General features: G+C 43.7%; 1 protein-coding gene and 1 long non-coding RNA gene across 2 annotated transcripts; one reads left to right on the forward strand and one right to left on the reverse strand.

Moving 5' to 3' along the window:
- Nucleotides 1–587: 587 nt before the first annotated feature.
- LOC115278955 lies at nt 588–2,441 on the reverse strand. The gene is made up of 2 exons (XR_003903132.1): nt 2,156–2,441; nt 588–737 (listed from the first exon to the last, which is right to left on the reverse strand). It is a non-coding gene; the product is annotated as an uncharacterized LOC115278955 (long non-coding RNA).
- Nucleotides 2,442–2,451: 10 nt separating this feature from the next.
- Nucleotides 2,452–25,309, forward strand: UBXN2B (UBX domain protein 2B). Its single transcript, XM_029923288.1, has 9 exons — nt 2,452–2,499; nt 2,581–2,661; nt 4,187–4,290; nt 10,002–10,152; nt 12,564–12,647; nt 13,431–13,540; nt 16,872–17,009; nt 19,987–20,148; nt 21,112–25,309. The coding sequence occupies exons 1-9, from the start codon at nt 2,452–2,454 to the stop codon at nt 21,272–21,274; spliced, it is 1,041 nt and encodes a 346-aa protein (XP_029779148.1). The 3' UTR covers nt 21,275–25,309.
- The last annotated feature ends 1,581 nt before the right edge of the window (nt 25,310–26,890 follow it).

The following is a 26,890-nucleotide window of genomic DNA, read 5'->3' on the forward strand; positions in this document are numbered from 1 at the left end:
CAACTCTTCGGGTGCCCGGGCCCCCTTTCCCCTCCACCCGATTTGCAAGTTCAGGAGCCGCTAAACGTTTAGAATGGCGTTGTGTGGGGTCCGTCGAGTGGCTCACTGATGGTGCCTCCTTCAGGAGACTTACGGTAGAAAAAAGCTTTACCGTGGCCGTGGGAAATCGGCGGTCACTTTATAAGTAATCATACGTGCTGGTGTGAGCTTTCTGGTCTTAGATGCTGTTTCTGCCTGCGTTCCTTTTGTATAAAAATGGTTCCTTTTTATCGAGATCGTTTCCTTTCTAGAAGGGCGAGCTAAGGTATTCCGTCCTACGGCTGCACAGCCTAGTTGTAAAAGCGATAGTGTGTGAAACATTGCACATAAGAAACGGCGAAATAAAAAATGATGGCATTAGTTAGCTACACACAAATGGAGCAAATCTCGCTTTATCAGATACTTTACATTGATTTCCTCGTTTAGGTTTTGTTCTCCTCCCCCCCCCCACCCCGCCCCGTCTCATCAGACCATTGATAAAATTCAACAAGTAAACAATCATAAAAAGCTGTGTAAATAAAAGTAAATGACACCGAATCCACATGCGCTGGTAGAAAAGTTCTGTTCGAGTTACACCTGATTCAGTTCTACTTCTTTGAACAAGTTTTGTCCACCCGCCAGGCAACCTGCCGCCAAACCCCACGGAATGCGGACCTGAGTAGGACATCAAATCCATCCGTAGTTGGTGCTGGCCACGCCTGAAGGGGATAGAAGCGACAAAGGCATTTGTTTCTATTGTTTTGCAGAAATAATATATGAATATATTGAACGTAAGGGTTTACGGTGGAGTTTGACTGAATGCCAAATTAAGCAGGACATAAAATGAAGACTTGAGAATGGAGAGCTCAGTGTCAGGCTAGAAGATAAACCGAACGCGGAATAGTCCCAGTGCTTGTAAGTTAAATCAGTAGTAGTAAACAGAATCCAGGGATAGGTAACTATCATCCCCTTCATGTTTTCTGTTGGAGACTGTCATCCTTAAGAAGCCACATGGGATGTTTGGGGAAACGTGTCCTGCCACTTAGTAGGCTTGTGAATGTAAGAGGAACGTCTTAACCTCTCTGATCCTCACTGTGTTTATTTATAAGCCAGAGGTGATGGTGGTGGTGTCAAGAACGAAATGTCTATAAAGTGCCCGTGCACTCCCATATGATCGTGGGCTCTGTTCTTGCCTGCTAAATATTTGGGTCCTTTTTCTTTAAAGGAGGAAAATGCTATAAATTTAACAGGACAGTCCATTCTAATGCTTTTAAAGTTCAAACTATATAACTTAATATCCTGCCTCTGATTTCAGTCCATTTCTTCTCTTCTTGTGAAAAATGAGAAAAGTCTGGTTCATAATTGCCTAATGCTTGGCAAAGTTACAGACCCAATGCAGTAGATCAACTTATGATTAATGGTTAGAGATGTTTTGGTGGATGTCACTAATTGAGAGAATGCCGCCTCTTCACCATCAGAGGATAGCGATTTTTTTTTGTTCTTATCTACTTTCTGGTTGGTTGTAGGTAGATAATACCTTATAAACGTAATGTGTATAATATATGTGTATAATGTATAAATGTAATGTGTATAATTAACTATTGATAATGTTTCCATTAGAAATTTAAGAAGAATCTGAAGAACTTGCAGATAAACCTGAAAACAACCATAGTGGTGATGAATGAAGAAATAAGAGTGTGTTTAAAGGAAATACAGTAGGTTTAAAAGAAATGAATAACGTTCTCCTCAATGAGTTTCTTCGAAATTAATTGTTGTTTGATTATCTCGTTATTTAATCTGGCTGTGCTTTCTTAAGTGCACTTTTCAGTAGCTACTTCTTACTTTCTGGAAAGCTTGTTCTAAGAGTTAGTCACAATATTTTAGAGGAAGACGGTTATTTAGAGGAAGAGGATTACTAATGGAATGAGCAAAAGATACCCCTCAGTAGGTATATCTTAGCTGGCAGGCAGTGTGGGCTGTGTTGGCATCTACATCAGGAGAGACTTCCTCCTTTAGCACAGGAGGACACATGACCGACCGAGAGCAGATCTCTGCTCCCTTGTTACCCCCAAATCGGGAAGCACTCCGTGGGAGGGCTTTGGATGGGGTTGCTAGTGACAGCAGTAACGCTACAAACCTCCGAATTCATGCTTCTGAACGTTCTCAGAGACCCTTCTCTCTTCTGGTTCCACTCAGTCGATCCACACACGTGGGTTTCACACTTGGGTGGCATATTGCATTGTACGCTTCTGTCCCAGTTTTCCTCCAGAATGGTATCGAAAGAAAAAGATTTTCGTTCTCAATTCTGTATATAGATGAGAGTAGAGGTAGAGAATTTAGGAGGTAATGCAGTACTCACCAGGGTTAGGACGGGCGGGGGCAGGGGACGAAGCGGAGTTCTTTAGGCTGGGGGGGGCTGGGGGGAGAATGAGAATGTCTGATACTTTGTTACAGTTGCCAGCAGCCTCCGAATGCTGCTGGGTGTCAGCATTCCGTATCATTGGTTCTCAATTTGAGTGTGTGTCAGAGCATCTGGAAGGCTTGATATAGCGCTGATTGCAGGCTCTCCCCCCACCCACCGAGAGCTTTTCATTCATTAGGTCAGAGTGGGGCGGGAGCACCTGCATTTTCGAAGGGTCCCGGGTGAGCTGCTGTTTGGCTGTGTGAACTATATAATCCCTTCTGGCAGCTGCTGCTCTAAGATGGAGAATTCCAGGACGTTCAGCTTCGGCTGTAGACTTGATTGTTCCCCTTCTCCATTATGTTTCCTTCAGGTTTCTTTTCATGTTGTTCACATTTTAAATTCTAGAGAAAAGATGACCTTCTGCGCTTTATTCCCTCTGTGTGATTGAAATCGCTTCATAATCCAATTGTTCAGCCCATGGGACTCTCCGTCCTGGTGATTCACAGGCTTCATTACTTCAGAATGCGCACATTCTGATCTCTCTGTTTGACGGATACTTTGTTGTTGTCGTTCTGTTGGATTTGCCAGTACGGTAGCTTATCTTGATCAGTTTAAATAGTCATTTCCTCTTCGGGTGTGGTGTCATTTGCTATGTCAACTAGTATAAATTACATTTCTCCATAACATCTGCTGATGGACTTTTACTACCCGGTGCTGCAGGGCATCACGAAAACACCACTCATTCCCTCGGAATATCATTTCGGGGTCTTTTTTGCTCCCAAAAGATTTTCCAGAGATTATGATCATGCCCATTTTGGGGACATTAAGGGAGGTTTTTGAATTGTTCATGATGTCCAAAGTGGCAACAAAATAACGTAATGCTTTGAATTTGAATAACTTTTTAAAATTCCAGTTTCAAGAACTCTGTTGTATATTTTTTCATTTTGAAGGTACCCAGCCACATATCTATAATGCATAATTTGGTAATATTACTTTCTAATAGTTATACAAACCATATATATCATTTACTATCTTATAGTTTTAAAAGTTTATTTTATTTTAACTTGATGAAATTTAGATGTCGGGCGGACTTTTAAATAGAATAATTTTGAAATTATTTTATGTGCTTGGATTTTGCAAACTTGAACAGCTCAATGAAATAATTTTATGAGAGCAGACTGACAGTGTAAAAAGTCTTCAAGTACTTTTTTATTATAGAAAAATTGTAGGCCCACCTTTGAAAATGATGTGTTACCAAATGCGGTTTTTTAAACAAGTGAATAATTCATTGAAAATAAGCAGTTCTTGTAAGTTTAGTTTATTCTAGTGCATGTGGGATTTTGATTAGTTTTACCAAGTGAGAGATGCATGGATTTTATTTTGGAAGAGGGTCATCTGAAATAGCAGCCTTTATTTTTCATTAAAACTTTTACAACTCAGGGGCTCCTGGGGGTTCAGTCAGGTAAGCGCCCGACTCTTGATTTCAGCTCAGGTCATGATCGTACGGTTCGTGGGATCAAGCCCCACGTGGGGCTCTGTGCTGACAGCATGGAGCCTGCTTGGGATTCCCTCTTTCACTCTGTTCCTCCCTGCTTACACACTCTCTCTCTCTCTCTCTCTCTCTCTCTCTCAAAAATAAATAAATAAACTTATAAAAATTTTTTTACAGCTCCATCACAAGTTAATATTTTACTCTTAATTTCTACTTGTGTGTAAGGGTTCCTTCCTAGTGTTACACTTCATGAGAAATCTTTTGTTTTACAGCTGGCCTTGGCAGAGTTATATGAAGATGAAGTGAAATGCAAATCTTCCAGATCTGACAGACCTAAAGCTACAGTCTTCAAAAGCCCACGAACACCACCTCAGAGGTAACTTTTGTTTTGTTTTTGTCTTATTTTGGTTTTAAACACTGTCTGTCTTTTTTAGTTCACCAATCCTAAATTAATTTTAAAGGGCCTTGGGAATTCTTTTTAAACTGTAATTTCTAAAATAAATATTATTTAGGTAGTATTCCTGGGACAGTAAGAGAAGGCCAAAAGAAACTTACAGAAAAATTATCTTAAATACCTGATACTTTGGTAGACATCATGAAGAAGTTCATGCTGAGTAGTAGTTTTCTTGGACACTGCAGTCCTTTTGGGGTCGAGGGTCACATTGAGGATATGACAAAAGCTATAGCCCGTCTCCCCACCAAAGAGCATTTATGCACAATTTGATCAATTGTTTTTAAGAATTTATGTGTCTGAGAATCCACCGACGGAGCCCCTATATGTCTTATCCTCCATCGAAGAGTCTAGAACTTCAGGAACGTGTCTATGCTGTTGTGTGATGACCTATCTGATAAGTGATTTCCTAGACAGCATTTGCTACTGTTAAAATCCCTGAACTAGAAAGAGAACCAGCCATGAAAATTTAAGAGATGAGATCCAGGTGTACTTTATTACCCTGAGTTCTCCTGTTTCTGGGCATGTTTTCCCTAATGTCTTTTTAATCCTGTGAATTCCGTCACTGGGGAGAAACTTAGAATTTTTCCACTTTATCTCATTCACAGGAAGGCTGTCATTTTACCAGAAGTTTAAGAATTCACTAGAAATTATTCTTTCTCTTTTGTTTGTCACTACTCCACGTCCTTTTTTCTGTAGGGGAGATAAAAATGATGTACCTTTTGGGGGCATGAATGAGAAGAAAGAATGTTAATTTTTCCCCAGACTTTTTATGCTATGAGTTTTCAAACCCGCAGGGGATCACAAGATTAGTACCATGGATGTGGACTGTATGTGCTTCCCCATATTCCGGAGTTGTTAATGTGTTACAGTGTTGCATCCGCTAAGCCCTCTAGTACTCAACTACTTGAAAGCAAATTGCAGGGGCGCCTGGGTGGCTCAGTTGGTTAAGCCTCTGACTTCGGCTCAGGTCATGATCCTGCAGTTCCTGGGTTCGAGCCCTGCATCAGGTTCTGTGCTGACAGCTCACAGCCCGGAGCCTGTTTCAGATTCTGTGTCTCCCTCTCTCTCTCTACCCCTCCCCCACTCGTGCTCTGTCTCTCTCTGTCTCAAAAATGAGTAAACATAAAAAAATTTTTTTTAAAGAAAGCAAATTGCAGTCATTGTACCACTTCGTCGATACTTCAGTGTACACCCACTAAGAAGGTGCACATACGCCTTTATAACCCGATAACATATCACAGCTGAGAACGTGAACAGTAGTTTCCTGAAATATCTAGTCCTCAGATCCTTCTTCCAGCCTGTTTTGGATTTAGATTCCTGTTAAACCTATTTGTCAAGAATACTAGTAAGTGATATTGTGTGCTCTTTATTATATCGCATCAGGACCCATATAATTTCAGATTTTCTCACTCTGAGTGACACGTTCTTTTGGCTAAGGTGCTGACCACCACATCATTCCGTTGTCAGGGACATCTTCAGGTTGTGCCTTGGCACTGTTTGAATATCCTATCCTTATTTGAGATGTATGTGTGTATATACGTAAAATACGTAGACAATCTCTTTTAACTTCTCCTTAACTTATACGTTTTCTAAAATTTTGAAAATACGTAAAATATTTATTTACCAAAGTTTTATTATTCATTAACTGTTGGGCCATTGTTTGCCCAACTTGAGCATATTTTGAACAACTTCATTTGTTTATAACAGATCAAAATATTTGACTATTTATAATAAGGTTAGTATATTAATGTTTTCCTTTCTATTAAGATATAATCATTAAGATTTTTTTTAATGTTTATTTATTTTTGAGAGAGCACGGGCAGGGTAGGGACTGAGAGTGGGGGACAGAGGCTCCAAAACAGGCTCCGGGCTGGACAGCTGTGAGCCTGACGTGGGGCTCGAACTGCGAGGTCACAGCCTGAGCCGAAGTCAGATGCGGCACCGATTGAGCCACCCAGGCGCCCCGAGCATTAAGCTGTTTTAATGAATGTTTTTTTTCTCTTTTATGTTATGTTGTCTGAAACCGCGTTGCTGTTAATAGTTGTAACTTGATAATGCAGTTTTTAAGAACTTTGTGCTCAGATTTGATCTCTGCACATACTGACGCATCCAAAAGGAGGAGCTGCCAAAGAAGACACTGGTCGAGGCGTAGATCAGGTTTCACCTGCTTAGAATACAGTGAAGCACGTTATTGGCAGTCTTTTTTTTTTAAGCTCTATATGCTGTTTTCTAATACTAAGTATATGGTTCTGTGGACTCCATCCTCCACACTGACCTGTACCTGGTTTCCTGGACTCCTTGCACTTCGCCTGCTTATTTTCATGGTTCACTTTCTTGGGCAGTGTTGCGTATCAAATCATTTATCTCCTCGTCAGTTTTTCATCCAGTATATCTTCACTGCCTGGAACTCTGCACGTAATGGGATCTATGGTTTTAATTTAGGAGAGGAGGAGTAGAATCTACAAAACTCTCAGAAGACAGCCTGACACCTGCTTTAACATATGCATCTGCAAAAGTTCATATATAACAGAACCTTTAAAAAATGTGCCTTCTCGTTCACATTGAATAACAATCAAGTTGGAGTTGTTCAAAAATTTGAGAACTTAAAAAAAACTTCTTTTTAGTCATTAGATAGTAGTTTTATTTAGAGAATTAAATGAGATACAATGTTTAAGATGGCTAGCACAGTGTTGGAACTTGGCTGGACCCTCCCAGATTATTAGGATATAGATGAGCACAAAGACAAGGGACAGAATTCCTGAACACCTAGGCACCAGGGAGAACATAACAAGTGTGGCGGGAGGGACCTGAAGGGGGCCAGCAGGCCTGTAGCCGAGGGGCAGGCAGGTTGACTGGAAGGAGCACTGGCCCGGTGTGCCTCCTGGGCGTGCGACCTGTGCTCTCACACGGGCCCCCTGGCTCTGAAAGGCCTCCTGCGGGGGTTAATGTTGTGCCCTTGCTGTATTGAAATTCCTAACGAAATTTGAACAGATGCTGTATGTTTTCACTCATAAGTGTAACAGAAGAAACTTCACAGAGGACCATGGGGGAGGGGAAGGGGAAAAAGTAGTTGGAGAGGGAGGGAGGCAAACCATGAGAGACTCGAATACTGAGCACAAACCTGGGGTTTGATGGAGGAGGGGGGAGGGAAGGGGGGTGATGGGCATGGAGGAGGGCACTTGCTGGGATGAGCACTGGGTGTTACATGGAAACCAACTTGACAGTAAACTAGAAAAAAAAAGAAAAAAAAAATTCCTAATGAATTTTGAACTAGGAGACACCTTTTCATTGGCCCTGAGCCCCATGACGGACAGACAGCCTGGGGCTTGTGGTGTAGAAGGCAAGGAAAAGCCAGCATGTGTTTTTTAATGTAAATTTGATGATAAAAACTACTGCGACATAGTGACAAGAGCTTTGTTTCTAGAGACAGATACAGTTCAGTTCTCGTTTTCCCCCCCTCTCTGTCCTAAGAAGGTTTTGCCAATGGACAAGTTTTTTAAACTCCCTAAGCTTTAGTTTTCTCTGTAAATCAGAGAGAATACCATTGTTACGAGGATTAAATGAGCACATAGTTACTTTTTGATAAGTGTTAGCTATTCTTATTATTATATGTTTGTAGAAAAATAGGACTGGTGGTGATACAGTGTAAAATTACTAGTAATGGGGAGAACAAGATAAGGAGACCAGAGGAAAACAGTGACGGTGATCTGAGGAACGTGGTAATAGAATTTTGGTGTCAATGGCATGGAGGAGAAAGTGAAATCGGCGTGGGATACCTCCGAGGAATTTACTGTAGAAACGTGATGACGTGAGATACAAGGAGCGAGGGAACGGGAAAGAGAGACCGTAGGCTGCACAGGAAAAACTGTGACTGTTAATGACAAAATTTGTGTGGGGAATACAGGTTTGGTTTTGGAGACTTGAACTTGCTTCACTTGGCTCTTTTAAATTCAGCACTGGACCGCGTACGTCACAGGGGGCTAAAGACGTATTTGAGACTCATCGGCGGAGGAGGCTGTCACTGTGGAGGTGCACAGATGTCTCCATGGCCAGCGGGGCTTACGTTGAGAACAAGAGTCAAGGATATAGGCGATCTTCATTATGAAAGAGGAGAAACGGGTGGATTGCGGCTCTAAACAGAAAAGGAAATATAAATAGGAAAGCGATCTATAATAAGGAAAATAAAATATAAGTAAAGGAAAACAGGCTCCTGGAAGAAAGTGGAATATCTCCATGACCTTCAGGTGGCCCAGGGTTTCTTAAACAGGAAGTAAAATCCTGAACCATAAACAAGCTGGTGAATCTTCCCATGTCAGATTTTTCCTTAAGGGCTTCCTGACCACTGAGATAGAAAGGACCCGTATGGTTGTGTTTTCCAGAAGAGAGACCTGGACAGGGAGGGAGGAGCTGTGACAAGAAGCTTGTCTTTCTGTTTCCTTTCCTCCCTCCTCCTCTCCTTCCGCACAGCTGCCTTAAGTCGTCTGCCTCTCCAGCCCCTCCTGGCCCCGCCGCCGTCTCAAGAGCCAGCTATGGCATCCTCGGGCCTTGCTTGCTCCACGGGGCCCTCTGAGGATAAGCGGGGCCGAAGGCTTCCTTCCTCTCCTGCTCCGGGCAGACTCACCCCTGTACCTGCCGAGTGCGCTAGCACGGAGCCCGCCCACCGCACCGCTGTCCTCAGCAGTCACGAGCCAGTCCTGTGTTCCTAGGGTTCTGACGGTGTCCACTCGTTCTCCGGGGGGCTTCTTCCTCTGCTCTCTGTGAACAGAGAGCCGCTCTGCCGTTCCGTCTTGTCTGTTCGGTTTTCCATATTCGAGTTTTGCAGAAAGTCTCACAGAAAGCCTATTCTTAGCCTCCAGTATTGATGTAAGTTTCCCTCTTCGTTTTGTGAGTCAGTTCAGTACCGATTTGGAACTGGACTGGAGGGTATGGGTCCCTAGACGTATGAGCTTTGATTCTTATCTTATTCTGGGTGCCTCCATGTCAATACTTCATTGGTTAGATTTTCTGATACTCTTGACTGAGAAAACATCTTGAAAGATAAAATCTTCTTAAAACATTATGTGAGTTTGTACATTCCCTGGGACTTTTATGAAGTTGGAGTCAGACTAGAAATTAGTCACTATGTAGCTAATACACTGAAAACATTGTTTGTGGTCTAAATTACTTACCTTTGACATAGAGAATTATAATTTTTGAGTCCAAAAATCTCTGAGAAATAAACTCTCTATGCTTGGACCTTCACTAACTAGGTCCCTACTAAATGTGGATTCCTCAGGGGAAGAGACTTAATTCTGGTGGTCCACACTGCTTTGCCCACCACACCAAGAGGGCCCACGTTGTACAAGAGATGCGTTGGATAAGCAGTCAAGGGGCGGGGGGGGAGAGAAGTGGCCAGCCAGTTGTCCTGTGGGATGCTGAACTTGACTCCCAGGGTCTCCACAAACCCATCATGAGAAAGTGTATGAACACTTACCATTGCGCTCCTTAATCCCATTTATAAAAGTAAATGTTTCCACTGAAGTCGTAGAAATGGGTCTTCTGAAACAAAAGTCATCTCCTAAGACCGCAGCTTTTTACTTTAAGGATTTACGTTTGTATGCTGAGCTTTTCTTCATGCACTTTCATGTTGGAAGGTTCTATTCAAGTGAACGTGAATACAGTGGATTACACGTAGTGCGGCCTTCACCTGGGAAGATGGTGAATGAACTTTTCAAAAAGGCAAGGGAGCATGGGGCTGTCCCTCTACATGAAGCCACAAGAGCCTCCGGTGATAACAAACCTAAGGTAAGTGCGAAATTTAAAAACGAAATATACTGTTCATATATTTGATGTCCTCTGTAGGTTTTTATACTATTTGCAAACATTCTTTTCTGACTATATATTTGCATTTTAAGCATTCACTCTATTTTTATAAGGTTATAACTTCTCTATTAATGACTGAAAGTTGCAGCAGGTTTTTACGTTTCTGTGAACCTTCTGTTTACCTTTGCTTAAAAACATAGTTACAGATTCACGTGAATCTGCAGAACGAACACAGAGCGGCCCTGTGTACCCCACACCGGTTTCCTCTAATGGTTGTATTTTCCATCATCGTGACGTGCCGCCGGTACCGTGTGCCGCTACAGGTCTGTGTCACTGGCGCATGGGCGTAGATCTGTGGGATTGTCAGCTCGGCCGAGGCGCTGCCCTGTCCCCACAGAGCCCCTCTGGACCCCAGTGCCGTCCCCCTCCTGCCCGCTCTCCCCTCGTGCCGCCCAGGTCTGTTCTCCGTCTCTGTCCCGTAATAATGCCGAGGACTGTCACGTAGTAATACGGGTGCAGTGATAGAGTACTGGAACGGGGCCTTCCAGGGCTGGCCCTTTTCCACTCCGCCTGGGCCCTGGGGGGCACCAGAGTACCGAGCGTCCCCTGCTGAGGCCGGAGTCGCACTCCGAGGCAGGGAGGTGCCACAGCCAGGCCACCCGCTCGCTTACTGAGGGAGGTTTGAGGTGTTCCCAGTTTGGGGCTATCACAGGAAAAGCCGCGCGCCCGCCTTCTCGTGTGGAAGCCAGTTTTCCTTTCTCGGGGACAGATGTGCAGGAGGCCGTGACTGGGCCACCTGCTAAGTGTATGTTTAGTTTCTTAGAATCTGCCAGCCGCTTCCACAGTGAACGGCAGACCCGGTTTCTCCGTCCTCTCCAGCATTTGGTACTGTCCCTATTTTAAATCTGAGCCATTGTGGGGCACCTGGGTGGCTCAGTCAGTTGAGTGTCTGACTTCGGCTCAGGTCATGATCTCAGGGTTCTTGCGTTCGAGCCCCACGTCAGGCTCTGCTGACAGCTCAGAGCCTGGAGCCTGCTTCCGATTCTGTGTCTCCCTCTCTCTCTGCCCTTCCCCCTCTCACATTCTCTCTGTCTGTCTGTCTGTCTCTCTCTCTCTCAAAAATAAACATTAAAAAAATTAAATTTTAGCCATTGTGATCAGGGCATAGTTATAACTCCTTGTGGTTTTAATTGGCACTTTCCTAATGACCAGTGATGTTAGTTTGCATTTTCCTAATGGCTAGGGATATTGAACACCTTTTCATGTGTTTATTTGCCATTATCTTTACTGTGGCCTACAGCAGTGACTTTGGCCTCTTTTCAAATTGGCTTGTTTGTTACTGTTGTGTTTTGAAAGTTCTTTATAGGTTTTAAGAGGTATAAGTCTTTTGTCAAATATATGAATTGCAAATATATATATTTAAGTTTATTTGTTTTAAGAGACACAGACTGTGGCAGCAGGGGAGGGGCCGAGAGAGAGGGAGAGTCAGCAGGGGAGGGGCCGAGAGAGAGGGAGAGTCCCACGCAGGCCCCTCGCTGTCAGCAGCGAGCCTGATGCGCGGCTCGAACTCGTGATGCTCTGAGATCATGTCCGGAGCTGAGATCGGGTTGGACACTTCACTGACTGGCCCCCGGGCGTCCCAGGTCACAGGTATTTTCTTCCCGACTGTACTGGTCTTTCCAGCCCCTCACCAGGGCTGGCCACAGAACAAAAGTTTTTAATTTTGACCACGTCCAATTTATGTTTTTCGTTTTATGGATTGTTTAGTCTATAGAAAAGAAAGGAATGTGATCATTAAAAGCTCATTCATGATACAGAAGGTGATTAAAAGGAATGACATTTTACTTCATAAGCTTTCCTCCCGAAAAATAGAAGACCTTGTGTTCAGTACAATAAAACAAAACGTACGATCATAGTTGATTGTTCCAGTTAAATAAAAGCAGGTCATAAAATCAACATGGAGCCTTTCTCCATAGAAGGGTAATTTGTACCCGCCTATAAAGTTCTTCCTTAACTCTGTGAAACTGTTATTTATTCTGTGAATTATGATTGAAACATAATTTTTATGATAAGACATAAAATACTAATGATGGCTTTTTAATGTTTATACTTGAAAATATGTAGCTCGGTATATAAGTGCATCTTTTAATTTAAGATTGGCCTAAATTTTTTCACCTTGAGTCGCTAATTTTTTATGGGAAAAAGCATAATTTCTTACTTGAGTGTTCTCTGTAACCTAAGAGCTTCAATTCAATATAAAGTTTTCCTCGAAAGTATAAACCCGTTGGGCTAATGAGAACTGATCTAGTTTTAAAATATATATCATACATTATCATAACATTTTTCACTTATAAACCTTCGTGAATGTTTAGCTCATTTGCTGTGTATTTCAGTCCTTTACAGGTGGAGGATATAGGTTGGGTACCTCCTTTTGTAAGCGGTCCGAGTACATCTATGGAGAAAGTCAACTGCAAGATGTAGGTACAGTAGCAAAATGAAAAATTGTAGATATTTGCCTCTAGTTACTGCTGTTCTAAATTTAAAAACTAATAATATAATCTCTTTTCTGTTATTTTTTGAAACATGAATTTTAAAAGAATTCATGTGTAAGCTTTTCGTCTCAAATTTTATATTTTGTATCTCCGTTGTGCCTTGTACTTAGATTGTAAATATTTTCTGTATGTTGAAAGAATGCATGATTCACTGCAAAGTGAGCTTTACATACATACAGTAAAACTTACCGTAAGTGGTAAACTGTCAGAATACAGAGAGAGCCGAGCTGTAAACAGGGAAACCCCTACAGTCATTCTTTGTTTTTGCCTTTTAAAATTTGGAGTTACGGTTTCATTTAAACATGTATGGTGTGCCCTTGGAGGGTCATTGGGAATGCCCCCTGCGCCTTGACATAAGTACGTAAGCCCTGAAACAGATGAGGGAGACAGGTGGGCGGGAAGGGGCAGCCGTGAGCTCTGCTTCCTTCCATCTTCTCAGTGACCCAGGATAATCGGTCGCCAAGGCCAGGGTCGCGCTGTGGGACCTTTGGTATTTCAGCCATTGTCGGTTTGTTAAACTACATGCAAATCTGCTAAGCAAACACATGCTTTCATTTAGGTCTTTATTTTAACTGTGAATAAAAAATACTAAGTCCCTATTTTAAATAAAGTAGGTGGCTTCGTAGGTTGGGAAATATCACAGTGGCAGCTTGTATTCGGTGCAGACGGATTCTTGTATTTCTTTGTGTTTTTTCCTACGCTCAAAAGGTTCAGGTTTTGCTTAAACTGTGGAGCAATGGTTTCAGTTTAGATGATGGAGAGCTGAGACCTTACAATGACCCCCCAAACGCCCAGTTTCTGGAGTCTGTTAAAAAAGGGTAAGCTGTATTGTGTTCTATTTGTTACTCAGGGTGGGACTTTTTAAGATACTGGAATGTATCGTGTAAGCGGTTGCTGGGGAAAGGGCATTTTTAATATTTTTAATGTGCCTAAAGGACGTATTGCTCTCTGTAAGTCTCTGGTTCTTAACTTGGTGGGAGGGACAGTAGACATAGATTCCTTCCAAAATCTGATCAAGCTATGGGCCCAGTTTTGAGAAGAAACATCTTAGTGTAGTAAATCAGTGCATTGATGAGCATGTAGCTGTCCGCCTCTAAGCGCCTCTCCTGCTGGTAACAAGGTGACTCTCGTTGCTTGTATGGATGCCCAAAATCCAGCAACTTCTATTAAACATTTTTTAAGGTGGCATCACTGCTGCCGGAAGATTTCCTAAGGTTAGCCCGAAGTTATGGTTTGTGAAAGTAAACCAGATATGCAGTGCTCTGGCCCACCGGAAGAACGTCACGGCTCACCAGCCCTTCTTGCTGCAGGATGAGGAATCAAGTGATTCTGCTATGACTATAAAAGCTGTTCTGCATTATGCTGTCACTGGCTGACAGCGTGATCGTTCCTAAGTAGAAATACAACTAACAGAAGGTTGGTGAGGAAGTGGAAGACGCAAGCAGCAGTGATGGGGGCGGAGTGGGAGGTTCCGCGCCCTCCGGGAACTGAAGCGGGGGCGTTTCCCAGTGGTGCAGATACGGTATGTGCAGGGGAGTGGCGGGGTGGAGCCGAGGCGACCCTCGCTGGCGTTGAGGGAGCCAAGGACCTCTAAGGGAATGGTGTTTTTAGAACACCAGTTAGCATGCATTTTGAATTTGAATTCTACAGAGATAATGTTAGGATGCCAAAAAGTGGCAAGACGTGCTGTAGGCCGTTTGCTGAAGTCCTCGAGACAGATGGAGGCAGTCTGTGGCGATGGTAAACACAAAGAAATGAAAGTTTAGGTCGGTGCTGTCGACCTGGACACCTGCAGCCACTGGGAAGAGCTGGGAGCGACTGGGTAGGAAGTGAGGGTCTTCTGGGTGAAAGTCAGCATTGCTAGTGAAATCGATGCTCCTTTCAAGATGGTGGAAGCCACGAATATATTGATGTTGGATGTACAAAATGCAGATCAAAACTTATTTATTCTGAAATGAAAAGAATCCATAACTCTGTGGGCTAATATTCAAGCAGTCACAGTAGCCTAAAAGAGTTTTTTTAGGAGTTTTAATTTAAAGTACAAATTATGATCAGGAATAGTTTTTAAAAAGACTCCTTAAAAAAAATGATTGATGTCAGATCGAAGTCATCAACTGCAGTATCACTGTCCTCTTTTTGTGACAAGTATTTTGTACCACCGTCTTCACTCTCCTCAGAGCAGAACTCACAGGTAATATGACCTGTCCCTGTGTATTCTTTCCCCCAGAAATGATAGAAAACTTACCTCAAATCGATTGAAATAAAGGAAATTAATTTCTCAAAAAATTACACATATTTCAATTTATAGATGCTTTTGTCTGACCACACCGGCAGACATAATAAAAGTAGGCACATCATTTGCACCTGTGTGCGGTCTTGCACCTCTCAAGAAAATGTGACAAACAGAAAAACGGAAGGATGAGGTATGTGACTGTGGCAACATAATCACTCAGCGGCACTGCAGTCAAGGACTTGGTAGAGTTCCAAGCAAAGCAAAGTGCAGTCTCCCCTCAGCTTATATGATCCATACATTCCTGAAATTTTTGAAGCACATTAATACAGTGCCCCCCCCCCCCCAAAAGCTTTGGTTTTTTTGTAAGACAGACCCTAAGCCTGAAGTTCTGGGACTCGGACATGACAGGGTTGTCGTCCCTGCGAGTCTCTGGCAGGGCTTTCAGTCACTGTGTGGAGTCCAAGACAAGACCTGATAAGGCAGGACGAATCCCTGTGCCAGACCATCTTGTCCCCCCCGGGTCCCAACCCTGAGCGGCAGCGGCCCTCACGAATCTCACGACAGTCAAAGACACCGATCAGTTTTCAAACTTCAACTTCTTCCAGAGTTTAGATGTAAATATCTATAATAACTATTATGTCCTCATAGGAATTTGCTAGTTTTTATTCAGCTATAAATCGCCATCTTGCAGTTTGGCTTTCTAAACGTTAGAAGCCCTCCGAGATCGCTGTGACCACAAGAAGTCCCTGTATTGGGAACCTCTAAGGAGTCACGTGATGCAGCTTTCTCACGCCCTCTGGTTCTAGCGGGGTTATCCTACAGCGTTATCTTCATTCCAGGTGCGCAGGGAGATGATTCAGCAGCGCCTGCAGCGCCCAGCGCTCATCACCAGCGCGCCTTCCTCTCCTGTCTCACCCGCCTGCCCCTCTGATAGCCATCAGTTCTCTGTAGCTGACGGTCTATTTCTTGATTTGTCTCTCTTTTCTTTTGCTCATTTGTTTTGTTTCTTAAATTCTACATATGAGTGAAATCATATGGTATTTGTCTGACTAGTTCACATAGCATAATACTCTAGCTTCATCCATATCATTGCAAATGGTAAGCTTCCATTCTTTTTTGTGGCTGATTAATATTCCTCTGAGTATATATAACGCATCTTTATCCATCCGTCAGCTGAGCACTTGGGCTTCTTCTACGTTTTGGCTATTGTAAATAATGCTATAAATATAGGGCTGTGTGTATCCTTTTGAATTAGTGTTCTTATATTCTTTGTATAAAACACCCCATAGCGCAATTGCTGGATCATAGGGTAGTTCTATTTTTAATGTTTTGAGGAACCTCCATCCTGTCTTCCGGAGTGGGTGCGCCAGTTTGCATTCCCACCAGCAGTGCAAGAGAGTTCCGTTTTCTCCACATCCTGGCCAACACCTGCTGTTTCTTGTGTTTTTTATTTTCACCATTCTGACAGGTGTGAGGTGGTACCTCATGATGAACGACATTGAAGATGACACAAGGAAAGGGAAGGACATTCATTCTCATGGATTGGAAGAGAAAATACTGTTAAAATGTCTATCCTACCCAAAGCAACCTACACATTTAATGCAGTCCCTGTTAAAATACCAACAGCATTTTTCACAGAACCAGAATAAGCAATCCTAAAATGTATCTGGAAGCACAGAAGGCCCTGGATAGCCAAAGCAGTGTTGAAATAGAAAAGCAAAGCTGGGGGCATTGTAATGCAGTGCAGCTTGAAGAAGAAAATACCTACAGGAATGAATCAGTCATCGTGAAAATTTCTTCTAGAGTATAATTTAAGCAAAAATTACTATTTCCTAGTGTAGCTCACAAATTGATTATAATGTCAGCAGTGTCGATTAATCTCTAAGTTCACTAAAACCCTTCTCCCTTTCCAAAAGAGAGATCCCCCTGGAGCTTCAGCGGCTGGTTCACGGCGGCCATGTGAACTTGGATATGGAGGACCATCAGGATCAAGAGTACATAAAACCTAGATTGAGATTCAAGGCTTTTAGTGGAGAAGGACAAAAACTTGGAAGGTAAAATCCTAAACTGAGAAAAGTACTTGTCTTTGTTCAACATGGATCTTCTTCGAGAATAAGACAAAGCAGGATAACCTACAAAGTAGGTGAAGACCTTGCTGGTCGAATTAGCTATGCAAATCTAGTGACAATATTAGTAGCTAATACTTAGATAGCAGTTCCCACACCCCTGGCCCGGCGACCACTGTGACACACATTCACTCGCTTACTCCTCACGTCTCTGGGGTATCCATCCTGTGATCGCTTCACTCGCCGACGCACCGGTTTGCCCAAGGTGACAGAGCTGGGAAGTGGCTCCTCTGTGGCATTCAGACCCCACACTCTGGCTCGAGTCTGCTTTCTACCACTGTTTCTTCCTGCCTCTTTCTGATTACATGGGTGCAAAGGGGAAATTGTAACGGGTCGTTGATGAGATTAAGCCGTTGGTACCGTAGGTCTCGGCTAGAAGCTTGCCTGTGTGCCGCAGGTGATCGTTCGCTTTTACAGCAAGAGTGTTCGTTGTTTTCAGTGTATTTGAAGCTGTTAAATGCTTTCTTCAAGTTAGGGAAACGCGGCATGTAAAACACTTTGCAAACCCTGAGCTTGGACCGTAGAAGGAAGGAACTGGCCTGGAGATCGATGTTCCTAAAGACCCCCTAGGACTTTGCGAACACAGCTCAGAAAGCACCGTGTGCTGCATCATATGTGTGTGAGTGGGCTCCTTTGTCCTAACTGTGGCTTAAAAGACTTTTCATAAATCTTGCGGGATTTGTTGGTCAAAGTTACCCTAGTTGTCCACGCGTTACAAGTGACATGTAAAATCGTACCTTAGGCCATGTTTCAGCATGTCCTTTTAGGTGCGCTCTTTGTCCCTTTCCTGATGGTTCCTTCCCGTCCACGTTCTTTTCACTGGTTTCGTGCCCCCACATTTCTCACGATGGGGTCAGTTAGTTACATACCTTGAGCCTCCCTGTCTGCATCCTTTTCTCCTGATAGAGACCGATCTCTGAGACACGCAGAGAAACCGGGCATGGGCTGCCCCGGTTTTCATCGGACGCAGAGCCTGCGGTGCCCACTCACAGGTCTACCTGGCAGTTTCCTCCCTGATCTCTCCTTACCACCAGCACGGGTCAGCTGTCTCCTGAGTGATTTCTTCCTCCCTTTGGTTTTTAGAACCATGACCTCCAGGTATAGGTTTCAAAATACTTTCTAGCACTTTTCATTTCTGAATGTTTTCTGAGTGTCTGAGTTTCACCTTACAACACAGGCAAAATGTACTCTTTCTCATTCCGATATGTGACCAAGAATTAACGTTTGGATGCACGCCTTGGCTAGTAGAACAGTGAATCGCTGTGGCCCGTCGCGCAGGCTGGGGAGCTTGTGTGCAGGTGACACAAGTCGTGATTACAAGTACACTCTCGGCTCAAGAACAGCCGCCGTGGTGCACGAGAGCCTGTCTGCCCCTGGCCCGTTCTCAGTTTTGCCTTCCTCTTGATCCCGGACCGAGGGCTCTCTTCTCTCAAATCGAGCAGTCCTTCCCTTCCTGCCTTTCCTTCCGTCTTCTTCCTCTTCTGTGCCAGCAGTTCTGCAGCCCCTTGCCTTACTGTTCCGCCTCCGGGAGTGTCTGCCCCTGTGCCGTGCCCGTACTGTTGGAGAGGCCCATCCCGGACACCCCCATGCCAGACGGGCAAGCGGCCCTCTCCCACCCTCGGCAGGTGTTTTTGTTTTCGTCTGTTTTGTGTTTGCTTCCAGCTTCCCTGAGAAAACGGAGCCCGACAGGAATTAAGTTTCTTAATATCGTCCGCTCAGCCTGCAGGCTTCTTAAGCCCACGCCGCCTGCCCTGTCGTAGGCTGGAAGGGGCTTCCCGTCCTCCGCGGGGCTCACGCCTCTCACGGCCAACCGACATGCCTTCCTCCGGGGTGCCGGAGGGTTTATCAGTTAACTTCCCTCTCTTCTGTAGTGTCTTTTTAATGTAGTGCTTGACGCATACAAACAGTATATTGAAAATATCATTATAGTTGATCAGTTGAATAAGAAGAATGTTTTAATAAGTAGTAAAGATGTATAACTTTGAAGACCAAATATTAAAGTTACTGTAGCTTTTTTAAATGTATTTTTATTCCTTACGAACCAACTTGCTCAGCTAGCTATCTCTTGTGGCTTTGAAAGTGTCTTTGAATCTCTGTGACTGGTTTTTTCCTATAAAGTGATATGGCCGGCCTAAACTATTCCAAAAATCCATCCCTGTTCTCAAATGTTACCATTCCACATAATTTCATTTTGACATACACACATGAAATGCATGAAACAGCTTTCTTTCCATAGTTTCCCCACCTGGTACTTTGTTTTTATATTTTGAGAGGAAACTTATCTAGTTAGAATCTGTTTTTTAAAAAGTGTTTTAAATGTGTTTTATTTATTTTTGAGAAACAGAGTGAGAGTGGGGGGTGAAGGGGGCGCGGAGAGAGAGGGAGACACAGAATCCAATGTAGGCTCTAGGCTCAGAGCTGTCAGGACAGAGCCAGACCTGGGCCTTGAACCCATGAGCCATGAGATCCTAACCTGAGCCGAAATCGGACGCCTAACCTAACTGAGCCACCCAGGCGCCCCAATCCGAACCTGTTTTAAACAGAAACAGCACCCCAGGCAGGCTCTGTGCTGACACAGGGCTCGATCCCACAAACCGTGAGATCATGACCTGAGCTGAAATCAAGATTTGGACGCTCAACCGACTGAGCCACTCAGGTGTCCTACAGAGTTAAGCTTTTGAAAGAGATTGGATAAACTAAATTAGAATCATAGGACAAAGATAATTTTAGCATAATGAAAGAAGTTGGAAGAGTTGAGGGAGTCTCAAAGGAAGCCGTGTTCTTACTGGCCCAGAAGCCACAGGCAGGAAACTGGAGAGTCCGCGGCGGTGTCAGTGACGTGCCCACTGTCCTCACTGTCCCGTGCTCAGACTCGTGTTCTAATTCTTCAATGCTTCCTTCTTAGCCTGACCCCTGAGATAGTCAGCACCCCGTCATCCCCTGAAGAGGAGGATAAGTCCATACTTAACGCCGTTGTTCTCATTGACGATTCAGTGCCAACGACCAAGATTCAAATCAGATTAGCAGACGGGAGTCGTTTGATACAAAGATTCAATAGTACGCACAGGTGAGTCCGACTGCAGTTTTATACTTGTAGGTGGTTCCTCGCCCAGATACAAAAGCATGCGACGTGAGTAGAGGAATAGGAAGTTCATTAGATACACTGTCTAAGTCAGTCTTTGACACAAGGAAAATAAAAGGATAACAGCTGTGTGAACATCTTCTGTCAGCTGGTCACGTACCGCTGCAAGCTCAGGAGTCACTCAAAAATACAGTTGTCCAGAAAATTGCAGTTTTGCACTATTGCTAATACCATGTAAAGCGGGATCAGGTTTGGTTTAATATAGTAAATGTAGTTAAACCTTAATTGGACTTTATTCATTTAAAAATTATACTTCTGATCGGAGTTAACTTTCTACTGAACACGTTCTTCATAATATAAATTTGTAGGGTAGGTAAAGTATAACTGTGCTGGTGACGAGTATTTCACATAAACTTTTAAATGTCATTTTAACATTCATTCGTACACTTGTACGCACAAGGCACCTCTTTTTATCTGTTCCTTGATTCCCTCTAAGGGGTGTATTTATAACCTTAGTTGAGTTACCAAGATGTGTGAGAGCCATTTTTTAAAATTATCCTTATGACTTACACCTTGGGGAGCTGTAAAGTCACCCTGACGCAGGCCAGTCAGAGTGCCATTTTCTGGGTCAGCTGCTACTAAGATATTTCATACTCTGAAAAAAGTGGTAATAGCATTGTCGGCATTGATTTTATGCATGAAACACGTAAAGGTTATCTCTGTTTTCACTTACAGGAAGTATTAGCTACGCTCAGAGTTAATGCTCATGTTTTATCTATAGTCCAAGATAATTCCCCCATTGAAATAATGTAAGTTTCTAAAAGTTACAACACATTTAATAAGGATTGGAACTGTGTGATTTATATTATCATCATCTAATTTTAGCTAAAAGCTTGCATTAAAATAAAACTTTTAATATCACAAATTATTTTTATCTTATTTCTTCAGGATCCTGGATGTCCGGGACTTTATTATCCAGTCCCGTCCTGAATTTGCAACTCTTGACTTTATTCTCGTGACGTCATTTCCAAACAAAGAGCTTACAGATGAAAGCCTGACACTACAAGAAGCAGATATTCTGAACACTGTGATTCTCCAGCAGCTGAAATAACACTGCTCCTGCCCTTGCAGTAGCATGTAGGAGAGACCGTGTGCCGCACTAATAAGGAAAACACGTGTAACATTAAGAACACGAACTATTTTTATTATTTATACAGATAAATTTTGGTTTTATTCTTATCCTGTCTTCCAACCTTAGTATAGATGAATTTGGACAAGGAATAGATTTGGGGATACACATGTTTGAGGTTTTCGCTGCTGGGCTGGCTTATGTTGATAGCCTGTAAATGTCCAGGCAAACCAATCTGTTACATGCCCTGTGTTAACGTAACATTTGTTTGCAGAGAAAATGAACAAAACCCCGTTTTGATAATTGTGCTTGGTAAAATTTGCACTAAAGTTTCTCGATGCTCATTGATCAACAGCCATCGAGAGATCTTCTGATCAAATCGTTTTGAAATGTTTTCTGTGATGTATACTGAAAAGTATCCGTATTCTGATTTTGAAATGCGTTGATAGTGTAATTATTCCTCCTATTAAGATTATATGCATCCTTTTTACTTACTGATTTAGCTCTATTACTGTGTCAAAAAAGACAGTTCGGCCTTGTATTTCACAGAACTATGACCATCAGAGACCAGAAACAAAGAGATAAATTCCATCAGCAGTTCTTGAGAAGATCTGTTAAATAGCACTTTAGAATAATTACAGTCCCTCCCAGAGCCCGTCTTGATCACATCCATTTAATCATTCATGTTTTTCTAGGGGACCCACTATATATAGTGAGCACTGTTCTAAGTGTCCAACCCAGAATGTATCCTACTCCAGGGCAAAATGAGTGTACAGACTCAGAAATGTAAAATCCGTCAGCCAGACTGGATCTGAGGAATTACCAGCATAAATGCCTGCATTTCTGCCGAAGCCGGCTACTTCCTGAATAAGGCAGGCTACGTCAGGCAGGATAGGAAAGCTTTTTCTTCTTCCCAGATGCCATTTCATCTTTGGCCACCACTCCTGGTTCGTTTCCTGTGGCTGCTGTAACCAGTTACTCTAACCTCAGAGGCTTAAAATAGCACAGATTTGCTCTCTTGTAAATCTGTAGGTCGGACGCCCACCGAGGGTCTCACCGGCTAAGGTGAGGCATTGACCAGGCTGTGTTCCTTTGGAGAGGCCCTAAAGGAGAATCCTTTCCGTACGTTGCTCCGTTCTGTGGCCCACGGCCCCCTCTTCATCTTCAGCGCCAGCGCTACTGACTTTTCTCTGTGTGACATCGCGTTAACAACAGCCAGGAAAGGTTCTCTTGCTTTCAAGGACTCCTGTGATTGGACTGGGCCCACCAGAGTTCAGGGTTATCCCCCCGCCCTAAGGCATGTGGGACCTTAGCTGCATCTTCAAGCCCCTTTCACCCTGCACAGGGCGTCTCTCTTCCTGCGCGGCCGTGTCTCTCCCTGCACAGCGACGTCTCTGCCTGTGCGGCGGCCTCTCTCCCTGCGCAGCGGCGCCTCACAGCTTCCCTCCAGAGGCTCCAGGGGTGAGTCTGTTCTTTGCCTCTTCCAAGGCTATTGGCATCCGTCCAGTCCCGCTTCTGTCCTTGCATCCTTTACTACCAACTTTATTTCTCCTGTTTTCCTCTTACTAGGACCCTTGTAACCTTTGGTTTCCCTAGAATCTTAAAGGACCAGAAGAATCTCATCTCAAGATACCTACCCACATCGGCCGAAATCCTTTTCCCGTGTAAGGTAACACATTACAGGGACGGTGACTGGAACATGAACATTTTGGGGGCCGCTCTGACTCCCAGAGTCACTCCTGCAAAGGCTCACCTGCATGCCACAGAAAGTCACCCCATCCAAAGGTGCTGCAAAGTCTCAGCCCATTACAGCATCAACTGAGTGCAGAATCTTACCTGAATCCCGCCAGGTCAGAAGTCCCGAGACTCCTTTAAATCTCTGAACCAAGTATGAGTGAGGGTCTGGGTGTGATTTCTGGGACACAGTTCCTCTCCTCCTGTGTGCCTGTGAACCCAGAAAACCAGTTCTCTGCTCCCAAACATAAGGGCCGGGCGGGCATAGAATAGAGTTTATAGACATCGTTCTGTTCAAACAGAACAATGAGAAAAGGAGCCACCGTGCCAAGCGATTAGAAGCGAGCCCGCACACCCCGGGAGGTCCCAAATCCCAGGAGCAGTCCTCTGTGGCCCTCGGGCCCGGCTAGGCTCGGAGCCCTCTGCTCCCTCGTGAAAGGGAGCACCTGTTTGCCGCCGAGTCGTTTTATCAGCTTGTTTCTTACCTGTGGACTTGCAGGAAGTCTGACCACCTTTCATTTCATACCATCTCCATCCATTTCACGTCTGCGGGTCCAGCAGAGAGGATCTACGAGTCACACCCTTAACCTCTTCAAAGAACCTACAGTGTGACCAGGCCCTCCTCAGGCTGTATGGCTACACCTTCTTCTCTTTCTTTCCCTTGAGCAGGCTTTCCTGACAGTGAATCTTGATTTTAGTGTCTTTTGTCGTTTGGGTGGACAGAGAATCTGCAAGTCATTTCTGAGTCCCGCTGTCTTTATATTTCACTGTTCTCTCCGGGATGTATCCGTCCCCTCTCACATTCTACTGTAACTGGCAAGAAGAAAGCAGGCCGCCCCTTGCACACTCTGCTTAGAACCCTCTTCAGCCAAATAAATGTCATAGGTGTTTTTAGCTTCTTTCCACACAACTGCTGACACGGTGTCGCTAAGCTTTTTGCCACTCTATAGCCAGCATCCTTTCCTTCAGTTTCCAACGGCATGTTCCTCATTTCCTACGGACCCTCATTGGCAGCACCTTTAATAACACCCTTATTCCTTGTCACGGTCTGTTCACGTAATCTTGATGGCAGTTTAGAGATTCTCTAGCCTCCTCGTTACGTCCTTCCGGCCCTCATAGCGTCAACATCCATACATCTGCCAACGGCATTCACGGCGACCTTGCCTCTTTCTGTCATGCTCCTCAGTGCTCTTCCAACCTCGACCCACGGCCGGATCGCAAAGCTCCGCCCTCATTCCTAGGCATGTTTTTTCCAGCAGCACCCCATTTCTAAGTATCTGGGGGAGACTGCTGTGCCTGTCGCTGCCACGTGACATGCAGGTGCCAACAGGAAACCTGGAAGTCGCCTTCCTCCGGGGGCTCTGACATTTCAAGGAGGTGAATTGGCCTGCAGTAGAGGTCTTCCTACCGGCAGTGCCCAGAGCGGCCACAGGACGGAAGTGTCCTCTCCCCGCCACGGAGAAACTCGTTCTTGGTGCCACGGTCCAGAGTAAGACGATTCCCCAGTCTCCTCAGAGCGAGGGGAGCCGTGCTCCTCGCCGCTGACAACCACTTGGAGGCTATGTGAAGACACCAGGCATGAGCTCTATTTTCACAGGAGCAAAATCATCTTCCTTAGGAGATAGTCTATTGAGACACACGAACATTTTCAATAAAAGGGCATTGCCATATTTTGTATAAGCAAAACCCTGTGAAATTGTTTGAAATGCTACTCCTGTAGTTCCTTTTTACCATTTAGATGGAGTGCCTACAGATGCTCATGCAAAACCAACTGCCATGTTTATATAGGAGCGTCTTCCACAAGGTAGGAAGTAGGAGGGAGAATGAAGCATTCAGGACAATGCTTTCACACGTACTCCGTGGTATTTTGCTTCATTAGAGTCACTTCCCTGAATTCTTTTTACTATTGCGGTCACTGTAACTGAGAAGATTTCTAATCACCCCCAAAAAGACCACATTCCATTGAACTGTTAGACGACCATGTGTGAGGTCAGTTGTTTTGCATGACGTGTGTGATCAAGAAGTTTTGAGTGTCTCCTTTACCAATAAAGAATGTTTTCACTGAGAGTCATTGAACATGCTTTTCATAATCTCCTTGATTTGCAGTTTTATTTGAGTGACACAGATTATTTTAAAGCATGGAGAGCATTACCTGTGGTTTGATTTTCTGTAGCGTATCTTCTTGATTGACAGAGAAGAACTGAATTTTAGCTACGTTATCTCAACTTCCTGTTACTGTTTTTGTTTTTATTCCACCCAAATAAATGTGCAAATTTTTCTTAACCTTTGCCACAGTGGATTTCTGAAAAACTTGTCACAACATGTGTTGTTGGTAAAGTACATCATGTTTTCCCCTCCCGAGAGTTTTTGTGCCTGAGCCGTGATGCAAATTGATACATCACATATGTGTCCAATGTTCTCATAAAGGCTAAAATTTATTTCTATAGTTCTCTATATTATTTTAAGTTAAAGTATCTTTTAACTCTAAGGAAATGATTTATGAAAAGAGCCCCAGTGCACATGTGTAACTGTGTGTATGCACACGCTCACATGTGCAAGCATAGCACACAAAAATTACAGTTAGTATAGTTAGCAACGTAATCATAGTTAAGGCACCACTTTTCCAGCTTTGACCTTAGGGATAGAAGAGTTTAAAATGAGTATGTGTTGTTTTATGACTTCATATTCGCATTTTGGTTCGTGTTTCCCTTCTCTGCATAGTGCACCTTTCCAAGTACATTTTAGAGCCTTGTTAATTATACAGGGTGCCATGTCGGAGTTTCCACATTTGACATCTTCACCATTATGTTCATGTTTGTGGGAAAGGCGTGTTTCTTCTACTATTAACAGATTTTAACATTGTTATCCTACGACTGGGAATGGTAAACCTGTAATTTTTAGAGTTCCGTCAGAATCTATGTTGATTAAAAAGTAGCAGCTATAAATACTACAGTCAGACCATCGGTAGGCTTGCAGGTGAAAGCATGAACATAGTTGAATCCAAGTGGAGGGCTTACTCCCAGCAGCCCGGAATTTTATCCAGGTCTGGGCTTCTGAGCATAGAAGCTTGCAGGATGGAGTAGCACCTTAGAGAAAGAAAAGTTCATCCTCAGTACAGTGAGATTTAACAGTCCCAGAGATGAGGTGATCGTTTTTATTAATAAAGTAAAATTATATGCAGATTAATGATTTATAGTTGCATATCATGAAATATATGATAGCATGAAGGCTACGTCTTTTTTCCCCCTTGAAAACGAACTATCAATGTCCATAATGTTAGTGTTACTCTTTGAAACATTGTGTACATAGGTATTCTGTGGCAATTCAAACTAATCTCACTTTATGTTCTTTAATTAAGCATGTGTGTGATTCATTTGCAATAAGAACTATAGATAAAAATTACTGGGGTTGAACTTTGATTGAGGGCTTAGGAAGAGCAGGATCCCATATCCCATAGGCAGATGTTACTCGTGGTCAACAACCTTCCCCTAGTTTGTCACCCTGACCTCTGTAAATGTGACTTCAGGGAGACCTTTTGTGAAGCCTCAGTCTAAAATCATGTCCTTGTCTCTCAGGCACAGTACCCTGTTTACTATAGCATTAGTAATCCTTGATATTTTCTTGTTAATTTGTTTGGCTTTTACCAACATCTAACATGGAGACAGTCTTTCCTGTATCCTGCCCACCCCCCCCCCTTCAAATGACGAAAGTAAAACTATTTAGCAACAGCCTGATGGCCTTTACCCAAGGAAAAACAACCCATGGGGTGGGGGGAACACGCGCCTCACAAGCCCTGGAGTGCTGACCTCAAGGGATCTGGGCAAGAGCAAGCTTTATAGACGGTAGGAGAGGCAACTTAGAAAC

Source organism: Suricata suricatta, chromosome 15, assembly GCF_006229205.1.
Source record: "Suricata suricatta isolate VVHF042 chromosome 15, meerkat_22Aug2017_6uvM2_HiC, whole genome shotgun sequence".
Taxonomy (NCBI): domain Eukaryota; kingdom Metazoa; phylum Chordata; class Mammalia; order Carnivora; family Herpestidae; genus Suricata; species Suricata suricatta.

Coding starts and splice junctions, on each gene's coding strand:
- UBXN2B (XM_029923288.1), top strand. CDS start 2,452: ATGTCTGATACTTTGTTACAGTTGCCAGCAGCCTCCGAATGCTGCTGG. Junction 4,291..10,001: donor CCACGAACACCACCTCAGAG/GTAACTTTTGTT, acceptor TCATGTTGGAAG/GTTCTATTCAAGTGAACGTG. Junction 10,153..12,563: donor CCGGTGATAACAAACCTAAG/GTAAGTGCGAAA, acceptor TGTGTATTTCAG/TCCTTTACAGGTGGAGGATA.